General features: G+C 52.5%; 1 protein-coding gene across 1 annotated transcript in view; it reads right to left on the bottom strand.

Annotated features, from left to right (window-relative positions):
- Positions 1-2,753: 2,753 nt before the first annotated feature.
- Positions 2,754-19,974, bottom strand: part of Mrc2 (mannose receptor C-type 2) — a 54,286-nt gene continuing 37,065 nt past the window's right edge. The window contains 22 exon segments of the mRNA XM_004868588.3: positions 2,754-4,073; positions 4,166-4,192; positions 4,674-4,853; positions 5,026-5,145; positions 5,465-5,614; positions 5,708-5,876; positions 6,023-6,261; positions 6,795-6,903; positions 7,070-7,233; positions 7,350-7,464; positions 10,380-10,522; positions 10,819-10,919; positions 11,623-11,690; positions 11,782-11,942; positions 12,198-12,233; positions 12,337-12,475; positions 12,721-12,823; positions 14,033-14,175; positions 14,922-15,139; positions 15,855-16,003; positions 16,405-16,520; positions 18,041-18,148. Coding sequence (XP_004868645.2) covers positions 3,850-4,073; positions 4,166-4,192; positions 4,674-4,853; positions 5,026-5,145; positions 5,465-5,614; positions 5,708-5,876; positions 6,023-6,261; positions 6,795-6,903; positions 7,070-7,233; positions 7,350-7,464; positions 10,380-10,522; positions 10,819-10,919; positions 11,623-11,690; positions 11,782-11,942; positions 12,198-12,233; positions 12,337-12,475; positions 12,721-12,823; positions 14,033-14,175; positions 14,922-15,139; positions 15,855-16,003; positions 16,405-16,520; positions 18,041-18,148 — 2,982 coding nt within the window. The 3' untranslated portion in view covers positions 2,754-3,849.

The following is a 19,974-nucleotide window of genomic DNA, read 5'->3' as shown; positions in this document are numbered from 1 at the left end:
GCATCCCTCCTGCATTCTGAACAAGGAAAGGTTGAAATCTGCCCCTCAAATGGTGCTGATTCTGGTGGGAGTGAAGAGTCTCAGGACCTCTTGGCAGCCACCAAAATAAAGAAAATAAGAGACGCTGGTTGCAATATCTGGGCACTTTCTTTTCATGTTGGTTTCCCTGCACGGCCCCTGCTAATTTGCCCCCTTTCCTCCCTGCCTCCCTTGGGGTCCACCTCCAAGAAGCTATTCTTTACCTTGTGCCCACTGCAGACTCAAGCCCTGGGCTCCAGGCAGCTTGGCCCGGCTCGGGAAGCTCCATTCCAGGAGAGCCATGTGGTGTGGCTGGCTGCCTCCTCGCTCCTGTGGCCTCACAGCACTGCCCACTGGGCCAGGCCAGCACTGCCAGGACACCTGGGAGGAAGCCATCTCTGACGTGACAGAGATTGGGTGAATGGCGTGTTCTGGAGAGTCACCTGTTCTGTTCATTCACAGATTCATTGAGCTGTCACTGAATGTCCAGGTGGCCAGAGCTGGGCAGGTTTAGGCCTGCAAGTGAAGGCTGGCTTGGCTCCTGGCAGACAGAGTCCTTTGCCTAGGCCCACTGGGATGGACCTCAGGGCATCTGCCACCAGCAAAGAGCCAGGCATGTACAGGTGGTGCTTCAAGTTTACTGAATAGAAATGAGCAGAGAGAAAGGAGGCTCTCTCACATGTTCCAGCAGAATCAGGCGTCTTGGACTCAGAGAGCAAATGACTGGGCCCAGTGCCTTCCTCCTGCCCCTTCAGAGAGCTACAGGAATATCCCCCAGCCCCTACTGGGCAGATAGGAGTCTCCGGCAGGGGAGATTAGAACAAGGTCTCTCAGGACTCCTACCTAGTGCCTTGAAGCTGTGGGGAATTCTTGCAGGTGGGTGCAGGGCCCTGGTGACTCCAGCCACCAAGGGAAGCAGAAGTAGGCACACCAGACACCGTGCATTTGCTGCAGGCCTAACTGGACACTTGGGTCCTCATTCTCTCAGCTGCTCCCCCAACTCCTTAGATCCCATGACCCTGCCTTCACTCCTGTTTTCTTCTCTCCCAGAGCAAGGGTCATTGGGAATCCAATGGGCCTCTGTCCCAGAGTGGTTCCCAGTGCTCTGTCAAGTGATTCTTGAACTGTGGCCAGTGACAGAGCACTTGACTCACAAAGGGAGCCAATCACTTCAGGGTGAAGTGGATTAATCATTAAGGACCTCCCATTGGCTTGGGACTCCCTTGCCTGAGTGACTAGGCTCCTCCACAGGGCCTGGTGCCAAGCAAGGTCCTCCAGGCTTGGTAGAAGCCCTGGGCTCAGGAACGCAGCTCCCAGGCTCTCCCTAGGGTCCTGTCTCAGCAATGGCACACGTTTCCCTAAAGTGCAGGCAGAGGTCTCTCCACCGACATGTCTGATCCAAGGCAAGTGCATCTGAATTGCCTTCAGGCAAATCTGGAGCTCATGTGTGCTTGTGTTTTCATAAAGGAATACTGGAAAGAGACACAGGAAACCAGTAGGGCAGGAGGCTGTGGGCTGGATGGGGTTGGAAGCAGGGAGGAGACTGTTCAATGTGTTTCTTTGTGAATCTTTTTATGTCCTTTAGGTTTTAAATCATATGACTACTGTCTACTCGGAAAAGTACAAATTTAAATTTTAAAAGTCATGCACAGGGCAACACACATGTGCAAGCACACATGTACACACTCAATGCATCCAACCACTGCTGCAGTCCTGAGCCAAAGAAACCACCATCTTTGGTGCTTGAATGATTACAAGAGCTTCCTCACAGTCTTCCTGTTTCACTCCATTTCCCACCCATTGTCTGTTTCCCATCCTAGCCAGAAGGATCGTGTGAAAAGGTCAGCTAGATTAGCCACTCCCACTGACTTCCCATTATACCTAACCACATACTCCCTGTGCTCCTGCCTTCCGGGCCTTGACCTGCCCTTCCCTACTCACCTCGTCCCCTGCTGGTCCTCTAAGGCACTGAGGACCCTCCGCTGTAGGCCTGGCCCAGTTCTTTGTACTGCTCACTCCCTCCTTTAGGCTCAGAGACTTATTCTCTCTGGTGCCCCCCACTCCATGCAGTCCAACCCCCCTCACTGGCTGCCTTTATTCCTCTCACAGTACCCTCCTCTGCTGGTAGGGCCTGCTGAGTTCTACCTCCAGCTCAAACAAGTGCTGAATAAAAGGGCGGAATCAAAAGGTCTCCAGGTGGTTTCAGAGCCCAGTCCCCAAGGACAATGAGGAACTTTCTAGCACCTACGATGCAAGTACAACAGCTGCCTTGGTAGGACAAGGATACAGAGCCCCCATCCAGAGCTGGCCTAGACACCCCCAGACCCCCTAGAAATAACAGCAACAGCTGGCTTCTGTGGGGTGCTTACTGCATTCACTCAAAAGCACAGCTCTGCGTGCTCTCCAGGGCTGACCTGGCTCCATCCTCAAGTACCCTTCCCACAGCCCTAAGAGGTGTCTTTTGCATCCTGCTCACACAGGGGAAGCCATGAGCTAAGCTGTCTGACCTCACCCACCGGTGGGCAGGAGCGCCCTGCTCCAGTTCTCACACACACTCACATCCCCAGGAGCAGGACGAGCAGGCCCCGACAGGTGGCATAAATGAGTGTGCCCAGGGGCCCAGAGGCAGAGGCAAAATGGCATGCTGCACAAACACACAGGATGCAGACTCCACAAACAACACATATCTCTAAAGGGGTGTGAAGAACCAGGCTCTGCACAGGACAAGACAGGAATATCTCTCAAGCCTCTGGAAGGTGTTTTATTTGTTTGATTTCCTTTTTTTTTTTTTTTTAACAATAATGGCACATTTTTTAAAAATTGAGAACTACAAAAAAGGGACCTAGTCTTCATGTTCACATTGTCCCCTGCCTTGGCACTGGGATTGGCCACACAGGCCACTCTGGCTGGATTTCCCCTCTTGGAAAGGCGCTGGTCGCTCCAGGAGCGCGGGCGCTGTTCCTCTGGGCCCCACCAGGGGGCGGCACTTGGCACTGTCATGGGCTCCTGCTTCTCCCAGGCACCTAGAACGCTGACAACCCCTCCTCTCCCTCCAAACCAGAACCAGGAGCTGGAGACAGGTAACTTATTTTGGTCCCCATAGGGGACTCTTTCAGGGCCCGAGCCCTCCCCCGACCCGCAGGAGATGACACCCAACCCAGCCCAGCTCCCCCTTGGGAGGATGGGATGTCTCTCCCCAGTCCTGTCTCCAGCTCAGCAGACACCACACTGATGCCCTGGTTCTCAGACCTGACACACCCCGGCCTCCCCTGCCCCGCTCTGTGGCCACTCCGGCAAACACAGGAGTGAGAGATGCTCCGCCCACTCAGCAGACACCCAGGAGCAAGAGGGCTCCCAACCCCAAGGGCCCTGGCTCATAGGAAGCTCTGGGTGAGAGCAGGACAGGGAGGGGAGAAGAGCTGAGGCAGCCAGGCCAGAGGCGAGAATCAGAGGAGCTGCCTGAGGGGACAGGGCAGGCCCCCAGGTCTGCACATAGAAGGGGGTTCTGGGGCACAGGTCTGGGCTGTGGGGGTCTGAGGTTCCTGTCCACCCTCCCATCCTGCCTCTGGTTAGCTCAGGGGCACAGGCCCAGGTGACAAGAGCTCAGGCCCCCCAGAAAGGGAAACACCATGCTGCACTCAGCCAGGTCTCAGCCCAGCCATCAGGGGAGGGTGGGACCCCCGAAAGCCCAAGCCCTGTCCAGCCCCAGCTCCCAAAAGTGACTCCAGGCGCCACCCTCTACAGGCCAACTGGACTGGTGGCTAGTGGGGCTCCAGCTGACCCAGGGCCAGGCCTCAGCTCCTGCCTCTGGCCCCACCCATGCCCGTGGCTCTACTCTTGCTGCTCATTCATCTCCATGTCAGACACTAGGATGTTCTTTTCAGTGGCCTCGCCTGGGCTGGAGCTGCTGCGGCTGTAGCGGGCACCCTCAAAAGTCCCTCGCTCCACACTCTGTCGCCGCCGGTAGAGGATGAGGGCCGCGGTCAACAGGGCCAGGAGAAGCAGCACTGCCATCAGTACCACCACCAGGGCCGCTGGGTTCTCGGGGAGTGCCGCTGTGGTGGGGGTGGGGCTGTGGTCAGGCCAGCTGCCCACCCTGGCTGCCCACCTGGGGGTAGGGTCCGTCCCAGTGCCACCTTCTACTCACCTGATGGGGAGAAGCTGCTCTCCGCCACTGTGTCAAGAGGGAGGGGCCGGTGAATATACTCATCAGAAAGGTAAGAATTTAAGCAACCTGTAAACTGCTTCCTGAGCATCAGACACTTTACTAACTCACTGCATCTTCACCACGGCTCTATGAGATAGGCATTGTTATTCCCGTTTTATGTATAAGGAAACTGAGGTCACAGAGTTCAAGGAATTTGTCCAGGACCACAGAGGTGATTAGTGATGTGGACAGAGCTTGACCTCTTTCTGTCCCCTTAACCTCTATAGTGACAGGAGCTTGCTGTCCAGTTTAGAAGGTAAGTCCCACAGCCAGGCCTTCCTACAGGCTACTGTACCCCAAGGGAGGATCCCAGCTCCCCCAGTCTGGTCTGATCCTGTCTTCCCACCCACCGCGTTTCCTGCGTGTTAAGGATCAACCTCTGGGTCCACCCCAGGGGTGGCTGCATGGGCACAGGAGGAGGACCATGAGTGCCAGGATGTGGGCTCACCTCGAGGGAGCTTGCAGACCACGCCCATGGTAACATTGGTGCAGGCGCCTGGGCGCCACAGTCCGTTGCTGCTCTGGATCCAGTAGCAGCTGTTGTGGCTCAGCATGCTGGGGCCCAGGCCCGGGGGCCCCCAGTTGGAGTAGTTCACAGCTGTGTTGTCCTGCCAGACCAGCACACCTCCTGTGGGAAAGAAGGCACTGAGGGGCAGAGGGGAGGCAGACAGGGTGGAGCACAAGCAGGTGGGAGGGGGAGGTGCTCTAGAACCAGAGCCCCCTTCCCTGCCCCCATCTCACCGAGCCGGGGAAGGGGAAGGGCTCTTCCAGTTTGAGCCTCGGCCACAGCGGACACTCACCTTTGGGACTGAAGTTCATGCCCAGCCAGGCGCCTCGATTCTGGCCCTCAGAGTCCTGCAGGTGCTCCCAGACAAACACATTCTCCATCTCGTCCAGAATGGACAGGACCGTCCCACCCGCTGGACACAAGGGAAGCTTGTGTCAGGGTACACAGGTCTCCCGGGGGTGGCAGAGCACCCTAGGATGACCCCAGTCCTCTCTGGCAGCCTGAATAAGAATGGTGTAGTCCATGCACAGTGTGTGTTTGTGTGTGTGTGTGTGTGTGTGTGTGTGTATGCCAGGGGAATATACTCTCGCGTAAAATCTCTGTGAATTAGAATGTGAAGAGGTTTTGGGTGTTGCCTCCAGGTAGAGCAGCAAGGGGACTGCTTTCACCGGGTTTGCCTGTCTGAGAGGTTTCTACTAGAAATGCTACATGGGCTCCTGGCCCTCTCCTACCTCTCTGGCAGCGCTGCAGCGCCTCCTGGTGGCCCAGCAGCAGTTCCGTGTGGAAGGAGTAGCAATGCTTCCTGAAGGGAATCCATGCAGAGTCAGCCAGCCCCTGGGGACAGCTGCCATGGTAGCTCATTCTTCTGGGAGGAGGGGGCCCTGCGGGGGTGCAGGATTGAGGAAGTGCCCTAGCATCCTCCCTGGGACCACCTATACCTTGCTTTGATCTTGGTCCTAGCAGGTGGCACTCACCCCTGCTAACCCCACACACGGCCCCCTGCAGCTTGGTGTCACAGCTGGTAGTACGCCAGGCCCCATCCACGTCCACGTAGGCACAGCCCCCTGCCTGCTGGGGCTCCCCATCCCGCCAGCTCACGTAGCTCAGAGGCTCCTCCGAGACCCAGGAGTACCGCCTGGAGCCCTGGGCACAAGTGGGTCATGGTGGAAGAAGGGGGACAGTCAGGGTGGGGGCAGACAAGGTAGAGGCAGAAGGGGACAGGGAGGGAAATCAAGGCAGCAATTGGGGTGGGAGGCAAGAGCACTAGGGCTGTTGCTTTGGGAGCCCACCTCCTCGCTGGCCAACCCAATCCAGAGTGGCACACGCAGCCCTCGGGCAGCCTGAGTGAGGAAGGCTTGGGTGTAGGGGCCGGGCACATAGGCCAGACTGGCATTGCGGCTCTCACACAGCAGCAGGGCATCATGCCAGCGCAGTGGCTTCTGCAGCAGCCTGAAGGTTCCATTGAGGTAGGAGAGCTCAGCGCCCGGAGCAGGAGGTGAGGCTGCTGGGGATGGGCTCAAGGTGGGGTCTACACGGAAGGGGAGAGGGGTCAGGCTGGGCTCTGCCTCTCTCACCCCATTCCCAGGCATCAGGCAAAGACCCAGTCTTCACAGTGCTTGGCACAAATAATTAACCCTGGCAAGTGTTAGCCACCATTCTATCAGTGAGATGTATTCACTAAAACACTGGGGAGGAAGCTACAGCCTTGGCCTCTTGATGAAGAAACTCGGGGCAGAGGGAACCCATCCAGGGAGCTGGTGGTACCTAGAGCACAGAACTTCAGGGTCCCTGATGCCAGTCATGCCAGCGCATCACTCAGCCCAGTGTCTAGCTCTCCCTGTCAACCCTCTGTGCCCCCAAACCATCCTCCTGAGACCCCTCAGTGCCCTTCTGTCTCACTGGCACCTGACCTTTCTACCCATCTGCTTCCTGAGCAGCTGGATTGCTCTGGGGGTGATCCTGAGGGCTTGGTAGGGTCAGGGGCCTTATTTTATTCCTTCCAGCAGGAACCATAGCAGGTAGCCCACTGCTAGAGTTGCCAGGATCACTGGTGACAGGTACCTGTGCCCTTCTGGCAGATGAAACCATGTGTTTCCTCCATGCAGCTCCGATCATCCCAGCGGCCAGTGAAGTGGGCTGCAGGGCTGTGCAGGACCACTGCACAGCTGGTCTGAGGGAAAAGAGCTGCTCAGGGGAGTCCTGGCAGCTGTTCACCCGCCTTGTGCCACTGCCCCCAAAAATGTAGCGAAGAGATTGGAATAGAGAAGACCAGCGGCAAAGGCAGCACCACAGACGAGGGGAGAGGGGTGCTGAGGAGAGCAGAGGGATGTCCTCACCGGTTTGTTGCTGCTGGGAGCAGGGCTGGGGCCAGAAGGCTCCCCTGGTGCCCAGTTGGTATACAGCAGAGGCTCCTGCTCCACCCATTGGAAGTCTCTCTGTGAGGCATGCAGGCCAATCCAAAGGTCAAAGGTCACATTGGGCAGGCTGGCCGTGATGAATGCTATAATCCCCCCAAAAAAGATTGAGAGTGATGGGGCAGCTCCTGCTTGCTCCACTCTAGCCACATAGGGGAAATATGTGGGAGGACAGTGGGGCCTCCCCATTGGCTGGCCCTACCTTGTTCTAAGGGGTTTGCAATGGTGACCAACTGGGCCTCTTGCTGTTCACAGGAAAACTGCGCCTCTGACCACTTTACCCGGTCCTGGGGGTCCTCACCCTGGATCCGGAAACACTGTGGGGCAGAAAGAAGGTGTGATATCCAGCTCCACTTCCCCACCTCACAAACCCAGGAACTCCTCAGCTGGGTGCCCCTCAGCAGCTGGTCCTGGGAGGCTTTGGGGCTGGGAAACAGCAATAGCTGAGGAACCAGTACATCCGGGTCTCTCTGAGCAAGCCCCCCACCACACACCTAGCACAGAGGAGTCACACGTGTGTGTGCCCACACTCTGGGGATTTTTAATGGATTTCTTTGGGTCACCAAAACCACTACTACTTACAACAGGGCATGGGGCAAGCACTGAGAAGATGGAGTCAAGATCCATCTTGCTCTGTGTTAAACCCTTTTCCGAGTGCTATCTGAAATCTGTTATCTTGCCCTTTCAGCATACACAATCCTGTTCCAGGACACTTTTACCTTTATTTTTGGATGATCTTTGTTACCCAGAAGTTTCTAATTGCAGGCGGCGAAACCACTGAGCTAAATCCCCGGCCCTGTGTGGGCAATTTTTATATCAAGCAATGACTTGTTCTTAGAAAATGAATGATTTACAGTCATTTCCTGTTCAGAAGCACCATAATGGGAAAGGAAGGGTATAAGGAAGGTTTAGAGTCACAGAGACAGGGTTGGAGATGGGACAGGAGGTGGCGAGAGTCAGATTCTTGCTCTGACTTACCTTTCTGGTCTCAATTTACTTTTCTGTAAAGTAGAAATTAAAAAAAAATTCTGCTTTCGGGATTACTTTAAGGTTTAATGATAGCAGTGTATGACAGAGTTGAGTGCTCAATCAGTAAGTAGTGAGTGCTCTCAGTATTAATGATTAGCTCCCACACAGCTCCAGTGATGCCAATGGGAGATATGAAACAGAGAAGTGTAAAAGCCTGTTAGGGACATAGTTCGGAGGTACATCCCCTTTGGGGATAAAACTAATACTATGAAGGGAGCATTTTGGAACAATTTTACAAACACATCCATTCTGAATAATTTTATTGCCCCAAATTTTCCTATTTGCACACTCAGAATTTCCTAAATGTTGCTTTAAATCTTTTCCGAAGTTTCCACACTTCAGGATCAGGTCTTCTGATTTATGTATGAGATAAGAAGGAACTCAGGCAGAGCATGGTAGCACCATTATGTACTTTGTAATCCCAGCACTCTGGAGACTGAGGCAAGAGGATTGACATGAGTTTAAGACCAGCCCAGGCTACACAGTGAGTTCAAGGTCAGCCTAAACTACATAGTAAGACTGTTGCAAAAAAAAAAAAGGCGGGCGGGGGGGGGGGGGGAGGCCAAAAATTGACTAGCCAATTGTAAAACAAACACCTTTGTCTAAATGATGGAAGAACTGAAAATGGGAAGAATGATGTACAAAGTGCAGCCAGTGGTGAATAAACATTTTTCACTTTGATTTTTTTTTTTTTTTTTGTACTGGAGACTGAACCCAGGGCCATCACAGTGAGTTAAATCCCAGACCTTTTCATTCTTTATTTTGAGAGAGGGTCTGGCTAAGTCACTATGTTTCTTAGGCTGGGCTCAAGCTTGTGGTTCTCCTGCCTCAGCCTCCCAGAGTGCTGGGCTTTCTGTATCACCATGTCCACCTTTACTTTAATCATTTCTTTGTGAGGTGTCTTTTAAATCCATGACAACCATTAAATCCATGTTTTGAAAAATTCTGAACTTCTAACCAGACCTGTGAGTCACAAATCATAAAGTATCAGATTTTAAAAAATAGGGCTGGGGATTTAGCTCAGTGGTTCTGCCGCCTGCCTTGCAATCCCAAGGTCCTGAGTTCGATCCCCAATACCAAAAAAAAAAAAAAATGAGATAACAGAAAAACAAGTACAGCATGATTTCATTAACAATATAAAAAGTTGGTTTTATAGAAGTTGAGAGTAGAATGGTGGTTACCACACCTGGAGAGAACAAGGGGAAGGAAAGACTGACCAAGGAGGCCTAAGTTACAAGTTCGAGAAGAGCAAGGAGTTCTAGTGGAAGATTACACAGCAGGGTGATTATAGAGAAAGATAATGTACTGCATATTTCAAAAAGCTAGAAGAAAAGATTTTAAATGTTTTCCCCACAAAGAAATGGTAACTGTTTAAGGAGATAGATATGATTTACCCCGATTTAAATATCATACACTGTATGCATGTACTGAAACATTACATGGTACCTCATAAATATATATGACCTTCATGTTTTTATGTATAAATTATAAAATAAATTCAGGCCAGGTGTGGTGATGCATGCCTCTAATCGCATCTCGGTAGGCAGAGGCAGGAGAATTGCAGTGAATTTGAATTCGAGGCCAGCCTAAATTAGTGAGACACTGTCTCAAAAAAATAAAATAAAATAAATTTAATATTTAAAGAGGAAATAATTTTCTATTGTAGAGAAAAGTAATAAAATATATGCAACTGCATGGGTCTTATTAAAATTATTTAAATATTAATAATTATACATGAACATTTGAGTGAGTCAAAAATATTTTCACACTATTAATAATATTTTAAAATCTTTAGCTCATCTTGTTCTTATACATATTTCACTGTATTTAACAGTCACATTAGTACAGCAGTAAATATGTATTTTATTTACACACACAATTACCTATTCACAAATAAAATATATAGTTTGGGTATGTATGTTCAATATTTTGTTTTATTAAAAAGAGTTCATTATTAAAAGGTTGTCAACCACTGATCTAGAAAACTCACTGAAGTATTTGGACAACCTTGCTTCCTGGTGGATTAGAAGATTTTACTACATTAAGTCATTTTGCAAGGAGTCCAGTCTGATGTTGGCGCCAAGTAAGAGAGGTTGGTGAGTACAGGCAAGAGGCCATGACTTTGATGTTGCCAAACAGCCAAGAGTCCTGACAGTTTACATTCTCTCCTGACTCCCCCAGGTGCCCTCACCCCACCTCCTACCTTGTTGAGGAACTGGTTCCACCCAGTGGGGCAGCCGCCCAGCGCTGCAGCTGGCAGGTCTGGAGACTGCATCTCTCCAGTGCTGTTGCTGCGCTTGCAGATGTAGGGCAAGGCTGTCATGCATCTCTGGTCCGCCCAGTCTTCTGTGAAAGGGCAGGGGAGGGAGTCACCCCCAGGGCAAGGCCTGCAGAGCTATTCTCAGCCTCATATCCTAAGAAGTTTGGTCTGGGGCTCAGGGCCTATGTCCAGCTCTGAACTCGAGGCTTCTGTGGCTTTGGGGCTACGGAGACAGGACCAACCCTCTGTGGGTTTATTAGCCTTCTTGGGTTTGGGGAAAAAGAGAATAAGAAGATGCTGGTGATTCCTGCCAGAGCTCGCCTTACCACCCCCAACACTGATTCTCCACAATGGCACCCTGTTTGTCACTCCTTGTCCTTACCTTGGCTGGCTGTCATATACACACATTTCTGGTCCTTGCTGATGGGCCGAGGTCTGCCTGGAGCCCAGGAGATGAAGTTTATAATGGAACCATCGGTCCACCTGCAATGGCACAAAAGAGTGCTGGGCCACCAGCACTGACCAGGGCTCAGCCTCCCCCATACACAGCACAGAAGGCAGTGGGAAAGGGGCAGGGAAGGGCTCAAGTTCAAAGAGTAGAGCTACAGAGCTCAGTGCAGCCAGGGACCCAAGGGGACCTGATGTCACCAGGTAAGGTCTAGCCATTCCCAAGCACTCTTCTAAGATGCTCAAAAACCCCAAAGTATGGGCTCTAAGAGCAAAGATGTACTCAGATTCCTGTGGGCTCCTGGTCCTCCTGCTTCAAGGACCCTGATACACGGAAGGTGGGCACTGAAGAGTCCCCTCTGGACCATCATGTGCTCTGTTCACGTCCCCAGAGGCTTTGTTCATAATGGATGATCCCACATACAACAGAAGCTGCCATTATTTAGCGCCCAATATGTGCTGGATGTTGTGCTCGATGCAGTTTATTTCTCATCCTCATGAGAATCCTAGGAGGCAGCTTCATTATTTCCACTTTCAGATGAGAAAACCAAGGCCAGAAAGGTTAAACCATTTGCTAAAGGCCACACAGCCAGCGAGGAACAGAGCTGGATTCAAATACGTGTGTGTGTCTCTCTGGGTGCTCTCCACCTCCCCACCTCTGGCCTAGGAACACAGCTGGCCATCCACACATCCACACGGCCTGTTACCTCTCACACCTGCTGCCCACCAGAGCTCCCACCTGAAGCGCCCATCATTCTCCGAGGTGTGCAGGCCAATCCACCAGTGCTGCTCCTGGCCCTGGGAGAACTGGGGAAGTAAGCAGATAGGCAGGTGAGGATGTGCAGCCCCCTTGCCCTCAATACCCAGTCCATAGCCCCCCACTGCCTCCTACACCCACCTTCTGAAGGTTATGCCCCAGGAAGTCCAGCTCAGCCTGGCTGTGCACGGAGGTCAGCTCAGCCTGGAACCACGTGCAGATGCGCTGGGCCTGCGCCCACGTGGAGTGGTGCTCAAAGAACTTGTACTCAGCCTCCTGGAAATGCAGCCATTCCCGCCGGCCTGAGGGAACAGTGAACAGACTGAGACTGCGTGCCAGGCCCCTGAAGCACACAGTGGAGCCAGGGCAGGTGGCAGGTGGGCCTGCCAGCACAATGGACCTGGGGCAGTCCTTGCAACAGGCTCCAGGCCCTGGACTTGCCTTTCCTTTCAGATTAAGCCAAGGCTGCTCTGTCTAATCCCAGGCAGCTCAGTCCCCTTTTGGCTAGAACTCCCTGGGTTTCCTTCCTGTGGGTAGTGGGTGGGCCCGGGCCTCACCTTGTGGGCTGACATCAGGCTCCTGCACATCCGCGCCTATGGGGCAATGGGACAAAGATGCTGCAGGGGAAAGGAGACCCTTGATCCCGGCCCTTCCACCTTGCACTATACCATGTCCCCCGGTGCCACGTCACCCAACCTCTAGGGATCTTGCAGATCCAGTCGAGCTGCGTCTCGCACTGCATGGCCACCCACTGCAGAGAGGCCAGGTCAAGCACTGTGCAGCCCCGGATGTCATCGTCATCATGCCGGCTCCGGTCAAAATTGTGATAAGAGAACTGGAGAAGGGGAAGAGATGTAAGGCACAAGGCATAGGCTGCCCATGCCCCAGCCCCAGCCCCAGCACAAGGACACAAGAGGACTGGCCTGAGCTGAGAACCCCCACCCTTAGCTGAATGTCCCCTCTCTAATCTGCTTTCCTTTCTATGGCCCAGCTCGGGCCTGAGACCCTGCCTCTTCAAGGACCTGCCCACACTCCAGGCTCTACCCTCCTCCCACCCCAACCTCCTCCAGGCCCTCTCACCCCTAGGCCATCGCTCCAGCGCCAACTCTGACCCACTCGAGGATCCCGACGGTTCAGGCCAATCCAGAACCAGTGCTGCTCATGGATCTCGGGCTCTGATTCACTTCAGCACAACGTAGGGGTGAGGACAGAGAGAGGGGAGGTAAGAATGGCAGGTGCCCAAACACAACACCCAGCCACTCTCAGCTGTGACCTGGAAAGTTCCCCGTGCCTGAGGCCTCTCCCTCTGGGCTTCACACTGAACTGCCAAGGTCAGTGTTGTTCGTTTTTATTTAAAGCTCTCTCTCTAGGTGGCAGCCGGGCTCTCCTTCCCTCAGCTTCCCTTTGGGGTGCCCTGTCCACCAAGATTCTGCATGCTTCTACTTTAGGAAGCTGATGGGCAAGCAGCAGAGACCTGTGGCTGTGGAGCTAAGTAAACCTGAGTTACAGTCTCGGTTCACCCATGGACCAACTCTGTGGCCTAGGCAAAAAGCCTAACTTCTCCATCAACCCACAGGCTCAGTGGGAATCCTTGCTTCACCGGTGTTGAGAGGTCTGAATGAGGACTGCATGTTTAACCAGGACCCAGTCCATGGGGAGTGATAAGTAGTGAGCTGTTACAATTACTAGTCAAATAACGTAATCCTGATGATTGCTGGGAGAATATATCCATGGGATTGAGATCTCAGGAGGCCTGGATCCATCTGGGTTTTTTCCAATGCTAAGGGATTATAGATGTCATGTCAGGGAATACAGTACCCAGAGCCCACAGGACAGGGATAGGCTCCTGGCAAAACTCCCTTGGGCAATCACTTCCAGTTGCAGCCTTTCTCCTTCTGTCTCTCAGGACAGCTTAGGGAGAATGTGGGTCACTATGGGACAATGCGGGGGGGGGGGGCCTCAACTTGGATCAGCTTGTAAAAGATTTGGAAAGGAAAGTTGGTATGCCTAAGGGGACACTGCTGGATCCAAGATGCTGGCAATGATTTTATTTTTCTACATCATTTTTTTCATATTTTTTTTTTAGTACTGGGGGTTGAACTCAGGACCTTGTGCTTGTGAAGCAGGGCCAGGCACCACTGAGCTAAATCCCCGGCCCTGGCGATGATTTTATGAGTAAGTGGATCACACTGGACTGCCCAACTCCAGGGAAGCATGGCTACTTGAGGGGAACAAGATGGCTCTGGCACCAGTGGCAGGTACACAGATCATTCCAAGGCCTCAGGCAGGCCCCACTGGGGTTACCTTCACTCTGCCTGCCTCCCACCCCATTCCCAACCAAGAGTCTGTCTGCTCCCACACAAATACAGGCACCCTGTCCCAGGTTCAGTACCCAAAGATCTTGTTGAGCATGTTGGCCACAAAGTGCTCCTCCTCATAGCTGGCCAGGCTCAGCAGCTGGGCCCCCAACTCCCGGCAAGCTCCCTGGGCCTGGATCCAGCTCTTCTTGTCCTGCAGCCGCTCTGAGCTGAACACCTGCAGGAGCAGAATCCAGATGGCTAAGCTGCCCCCACTCCAAGGGGTAGCTGCCACCTACCCCATGACTGCTGTGGTGTCACCAGACGGTGAGGGTCCAGCTAGCTAAGGACAATCCTGCTCACCAGAAAATGAACCCCAGGGGAGGGAAGCTGGCACAGTTAGCTCCTGGAACAACCCTGTGCACTATTCCCTGATCAGCGAGAAGATCAGGCTCCAGTCCCAGCAAAGTCGTAGCTTGCTGTGAGCAAGTCCCTTCCTCTCCTTGGACTTCAGTTTCTACACATAATAGAAGACCTCGGACTGTGTGAGTGAGTCCCAGACCTGGCAGATTGCCAGGCTCTATGCGGACCTACTGAATCCAAATCTCCACAGTGGTGAAACAGAAGATTTTTATTTTGTGTTTTGAAGTACTAGGGATCAAACCCAGGGCCTCACGCATGCTAGAATAAAACATTTCATTTTTATCTGGATCCTCAAGTGATTCTAAAGAACGTTTTTGTATAGGCCCCAACATTTGGGAAACTGATAATGATGATCTCTATGGTTCCTTCAATTCCTCAAATGTGTATTACCGCCTGCTATAGATTTCACGGACGAGTTTCATCAGACATTACCCTGGTCTGCATCCGGAGTGGTGACTCTGCTTCACGAATAGTCCCCATGAGCTCCCCAAGATGAGCTGCCACTTCACACTCGTCCTCTCCCCACCCACCCCCTGCCATGCCAACAGGCTACCCCCCTACCTTATAGCAGTGCCGGAGTTTGGGGTCAGAGGCCCAGCCCTGAGGACAGGAGCCAGTGAGGCTGGGTGTGGGGTCCGGTCCAGGCAGCTCCGGTGTCACTGGTGTGCCCAGGCTCTGCCGGCAGATGTAACGAGCACGGAACGAGGTACAGTTTTTCACCTCCCACAGTCCCATGGCGCTGCCTGTGGCCAGGGCCACACAGCCCCCATGGCTGTATCCTGATGGAGGGAGAAGGGAGATCTATGAGCAGAGGACTCAGCCCTGCAGGACTCTACCACTACAGCTCTGGCACTGGTAACCAGCTAGGCCTTTTCCGCAGGGACAAGCTCTGGAGGGTTGGGGCCCAGGCAGCAGGAAAGAATGAGACAGAGAGCTGGGGATTTAGCTCAGTGATTTTGCTGCCTGCTGCGCAAGCTCAAGGACCCGAGTTTGATCCCCGGTACCAAAAAAAAGAATGAGACAGAGTCTTGGCTCTTTGAGATCTTAGGCAACTTGTTTAGCCTCTCTGATCCTATCTCATTATCTCCCTCATTAGGTTATGGAAAAAGTTGAAACACATAATTGTGAGATGTTAATTGTATTAAAAGCACATATTGTATTGTGCTTACTGTTCTATGCTTTTTACATGTATTATCCCTTTCTAGTAAAGAGTAAGTTAGAACTAACATCAATTCTGTGAAGTAGGTACAGTCATTCCCATTTGACAGATGAGCAAACTGAGGCCCAGAGGATGCACAGGTATAAAAAGCAGAGTCAGGATCTAGGTTGGGCAGTTCGGCTCCACAGCCTGTGCTCCTAATAGAGCATACCATACAAATCATCAATTTACTGGGAAGCCCAGAAGCTTGGTCCTGGCAGGACAAGTCCACTGTGGGCTCTCCACTTCATCAATGCCAGTCCAAGAAGGGTCTGACTGTGGGGGGAGGCGCTCACCAGGCTGGTCCCTGTTCCAGTGGGTGTACATGACTTCGTCCCCACTGAGCCAGCGGAAGGAGCTGGTGCTGTTGAGGTCCTGCAGGGCCGTCCAGAAGTACTCGCCCTCCCAGTTGTAGATGAGGCTGCTGACGAAGGCCTGCTCGAACCTGCGGAGGACAGGCTGGTCATGCAGGAAGTGCACCACCCCACTCCTGGGGCCACAGCCCAGACCTCTGGCTCCAAAGCTTGAGTCTTGAGCCTAGCCAGTAACTTGCTCAGGGAAGTGGGGGCCAACAAGCTCCCTCTTCTGTTTTACTGTCCACACCTCTTGTATGGCTGAGAAGGCAGAGAAAAACACACAACCAAGGGCTGTCCTTCTTGAGCATCTATCTGTCCACATCTGTGCTGCAACTGCCCCTTCCCTGCCCCACACTAAAAACTAAGTCTTCCCTTGTGACAAGACTTCAAAAAGTCCCTGGCAGGATGCTACCCCATTTGGTGAAGGAGTCATATAAGATGAAGACAAAGGTAAGAGGTGGTCAGGGCTCTGATCCCCGTCCTCTCATACCTGTTGGTGATGGTGACCAGCTGAGAGCCGTGGTTGGTGCACAGGCGCCGGGCCTCACTGTAGGTCACTTGGTCCTCTCCAAGCCAGTAGCAGGATGGGCTATGCCATGTCCAACCCTGGCTCAAGAGAGTGGGCAGGAGAGGGGCATCTGTGGGGAGGGTGACTCTCCACTCTCGCTGTAAATACCAGCACAGGGGATGCCACCACAGGCATGGCTGATGTGTGTAGGCCAGAAGGGACAGGCTTGACGCCACAGAGGGCAGTGTTCTGCATCTGGTCACTCTCCACTCTGCCCTCTATTCTGTCACCCACAACTGTCAGATTCGGGTCTATGATGGACCCAGCCTACAGCCTGGCTCAGAAAGACAAGTGCCATTTAGATCAAGAGGCACAGTGGGGAATCAGCCAATTGGCTGGGAAAGCAGAGCTGCGAAGCGGGGGAGAGATGCCAGGATCCAGAGAGGGATGGGTTGAGAGGATGCAGGGGTTAAGTGGCAGGGCAGTCCCTCAGTGAGGAGACTACTGCAGGTGCAGTACTGGCTCCTGAATGGCCAGCTTGAGCCAGGACACAAGAGAAGAAACGGGTATGATGTGTGTGTGGAGCTCCCATGTGCTCATCAGTGGCTGCGTGTATACCCCCGGCAATGCCAGGATATTATGGCCATTCAGCACCCCTCCAACACACATTCCAGGCTGGCCCCGGTGCAGGCAGTTAGAAATTCCTCTCCATCCCCTACCTCCACTTCACCCAAGCCAGGACAGAGCCCCTGGGCCAATCCCTGAGCGTGCACACTGACCCCAGACTCTTCTGCTCTCGGTCTGTCTGCTCTCTCCTTCCTCCCCCACCTGATCATGGCTGTTGGCATTTCCTGTCCTGGGGTGGGTAGGACAGCTATTGGGGTGCAATGGATTGTGGGAAGAGGCTTTAACCAAAGGAAAACAGAGTAAGGAGCCAGGCTAGCAGCAAGGGGTTGAGGAGAGAGGCCACAAAGCGTCCTTTATGAGCAACCTTCCCACACATCACACTACTCACACTGTTACAGGGTGTGAGGCCTGGGGGTTGGAGTGTGTGGAGCCTAGAAGGGCCTGGAAGGAGGGGAATGGGCTTTCACCCACTCATCCTCAGTCACACATTGTCCCGTACCTTCCCGAATCCCCTCCAACATCTCCACCCTGAGTCGTCCTTGGAAGCCCATGGGGCTGGAGCACAAGGTGGTCAGGCACATCCACACCAAGTGGCCTCACTCTTCCAGAGGAGGCAGCTGAGAGCACATTATGTCAGGCCCTTGTGTGTGCCAGCCAGGCCGGACAAGGGATGGACAGAGTCAGCTCTCCCAGAAGCCTCTTCCACAAAGATGGATCTCAAGCCATCCCCACCACCTTGTTCTCTGCTGCTGGGACGTGGCTTCCCCACAGTGAGGGGACGTGGGGCTTAGGATAGGGCCCACAGCTCCAACCCAGCCTCATCCCATCCAGTATCACTCCTTCAGGAACAGGGAGCCTGAGAGCTGAAGAACAAGGGGCACAAGAAGGGGAGGGTGTGTGCCAGGTGAGGTTGTAGGATTCCTCTACCCCTCCTGCTCCTCAGAGCCTCCCCCTCTGTACCCACCCATGGCAGCTCCAGAAACACCCTCACCTTCCGGCAGCCATGGTCCTCCTCAGTGGCCCCCTGGCTCAGCTGGCCAGCCTTCTTGCAGATGGATGGCAGGGACTGGTTACAGGGACTGTCATTCCAGCGACCTTCCTAGGGGCACACGGTGAAGGAGTGTCTCAGGCCCCTCCCCTATGTCTGCCAAACCCTTTGCTATTGTGCTTTTTAGACCTGGTCTTGCCTCTGACTTGCTGTGTGAGTCTGAGCAATTTACCTTGAAACAGGGGCTCCTTTAGAATTGGGGATTTAAAGGAGGACCCAGTCCTGGCTAACTCCATTTTGCTCCTCTGGCCTGTGAGTCATTTTTTCTTGGCTTATTTCTCGTTCCAGGAACAACAAGCCTCTCGGGCAGATCACTTCAAGTGGGGAAGCAAATCGTCCCACCTCAAGCAACACTGACTTCCCAGAAGTCAGCAGGACTCCACAAAACCAGACTCCGATAACAACCAACCAGACCACAACCTGACCAAGACTGCTTGATTGTGCATACTTCTCGCTCCTCACTTTTGCCCTTGCCCTATGGAACTCTGAAACTCTTGTTAGTGCCCATAAGGCAGGGGTTTGCACACAGGTCCCCGTTCTTTCTGGTATGACCATACTGAATAGATTCCTTTCCTGTACGGCCACCATTCATCAGTCTGGTCTGTTGGAACCCTTAGAGTCAGCTCTCTGGCCTAGGACTCCAGGATCAGCCAAACTTCTCTGTGTGCCAGGTAGGAGAGCAGGGTTAGTTCAATAAACCTCACAAGGAGATGAGAGCACACATAGTGATGTTAAATGCCCTGATACTTTAACAAACACTGTCTAAATGAGAAAAGGTGTTCTTTTAAATTATTTATAAACATCCAAAACAAACCATCTAAGATTGTTAGAATAACTGCAGCAGCATAGGCAGATGAGATTCCCAAGGTATATGGGAGTCATCTCCCAAGACCCCCAGTGGATTCCTAAAACCCTAGATAGTACCAAACCTTATATAGACTATGTTGTCTTACCTATGATAAAGTGCCTATAAATTAGCCACAGCAAGAGACTAACGATTAATGATAGCACAATTGTAACAATACTATAACGAAAGTATTTAAAGGTTATACATCTTTTTATTTCTGAAATTTTCCATTTAATATTTTTAGACCATGGATGACCTCAGGTAACTGAAGCTATAAAAAGTGATCCCATGGTGTATTGGGATGGTGCTAATGAAGAGCCAGAAAGAGAGCGTAGAACCCTGTTATCCTCAGGCCCAAATCCCAGGTGATAAAGCTGAAGAGGAGTTTAGTCCTGGGTCCCATGAATGCCTGAGCCCTACCCTGAGTACCCATAGACCCCCAGCAAGCAGCATGTCTGCCTTTAAGTTCCATCCTGAAGGTACACATGTTTGTGGAGCCCGGCACCCAGAAAATACCTGGAACATAGTACATACTCAAAAAATAATTGTTTTCAAATTTTTAGATTGGAGCTAGGATGTATGTAGCTCAGTAGTAGAACACTTGCCTAGCATGCATAAGGCCCTGGGTTTAATCCCCAGCACTGGGGAAAAAAATAGCATTCCCTCTAAGGTAAATGGTTGTGCCATCATGTCTCTGGTACTGTATTCTACAGCAGAATGTTATCTGTCCTGGCAATAGGTAATCTGTTCCTGTGGCTTTATCTTGTTTTAAAGGGTTTCTTTTCTCCTTGAAGTCCTGCATCAATTTCTCTACCCACCCATACTACATTTAAGTGAAAACCATGGCAACCAGGTTCAGCAGTACATGCCTGTAATTTCAGCACTCTGGGAGGCTGAGGCAGGAGAAGCACTAGATTGAACCTAGCCTGGGCAATTTAGAGACTTAGTGAAAACCTATCTTAGAAAATGGAAAAGGACTAAGGATGTAGCTCAGTGTGAAGGCCCTGGGTTCAACTCCTCAGAACGATAA

The sequence above is a fragment of the Heterocephalus glaber genome, unplaced genomic scaffold (genome assembly GCF_053883595.1).
Source record: "Heterocephalus glaber isolate CG9 unplaced genomic scaffold, H.glaber_assembly_v1.0 deba00001124, whole genome shotgun sequence".
NCBI classification, from domain to species: Eukaryota; Metazoa; Chordata; class Mammalia; order Rodentia; family Bathyergidae; genus Heterocephalus; species Heterocephalus glaber.
This window is presented reverse-complemented; position numbering and strand designations above follow the sequence as displayed.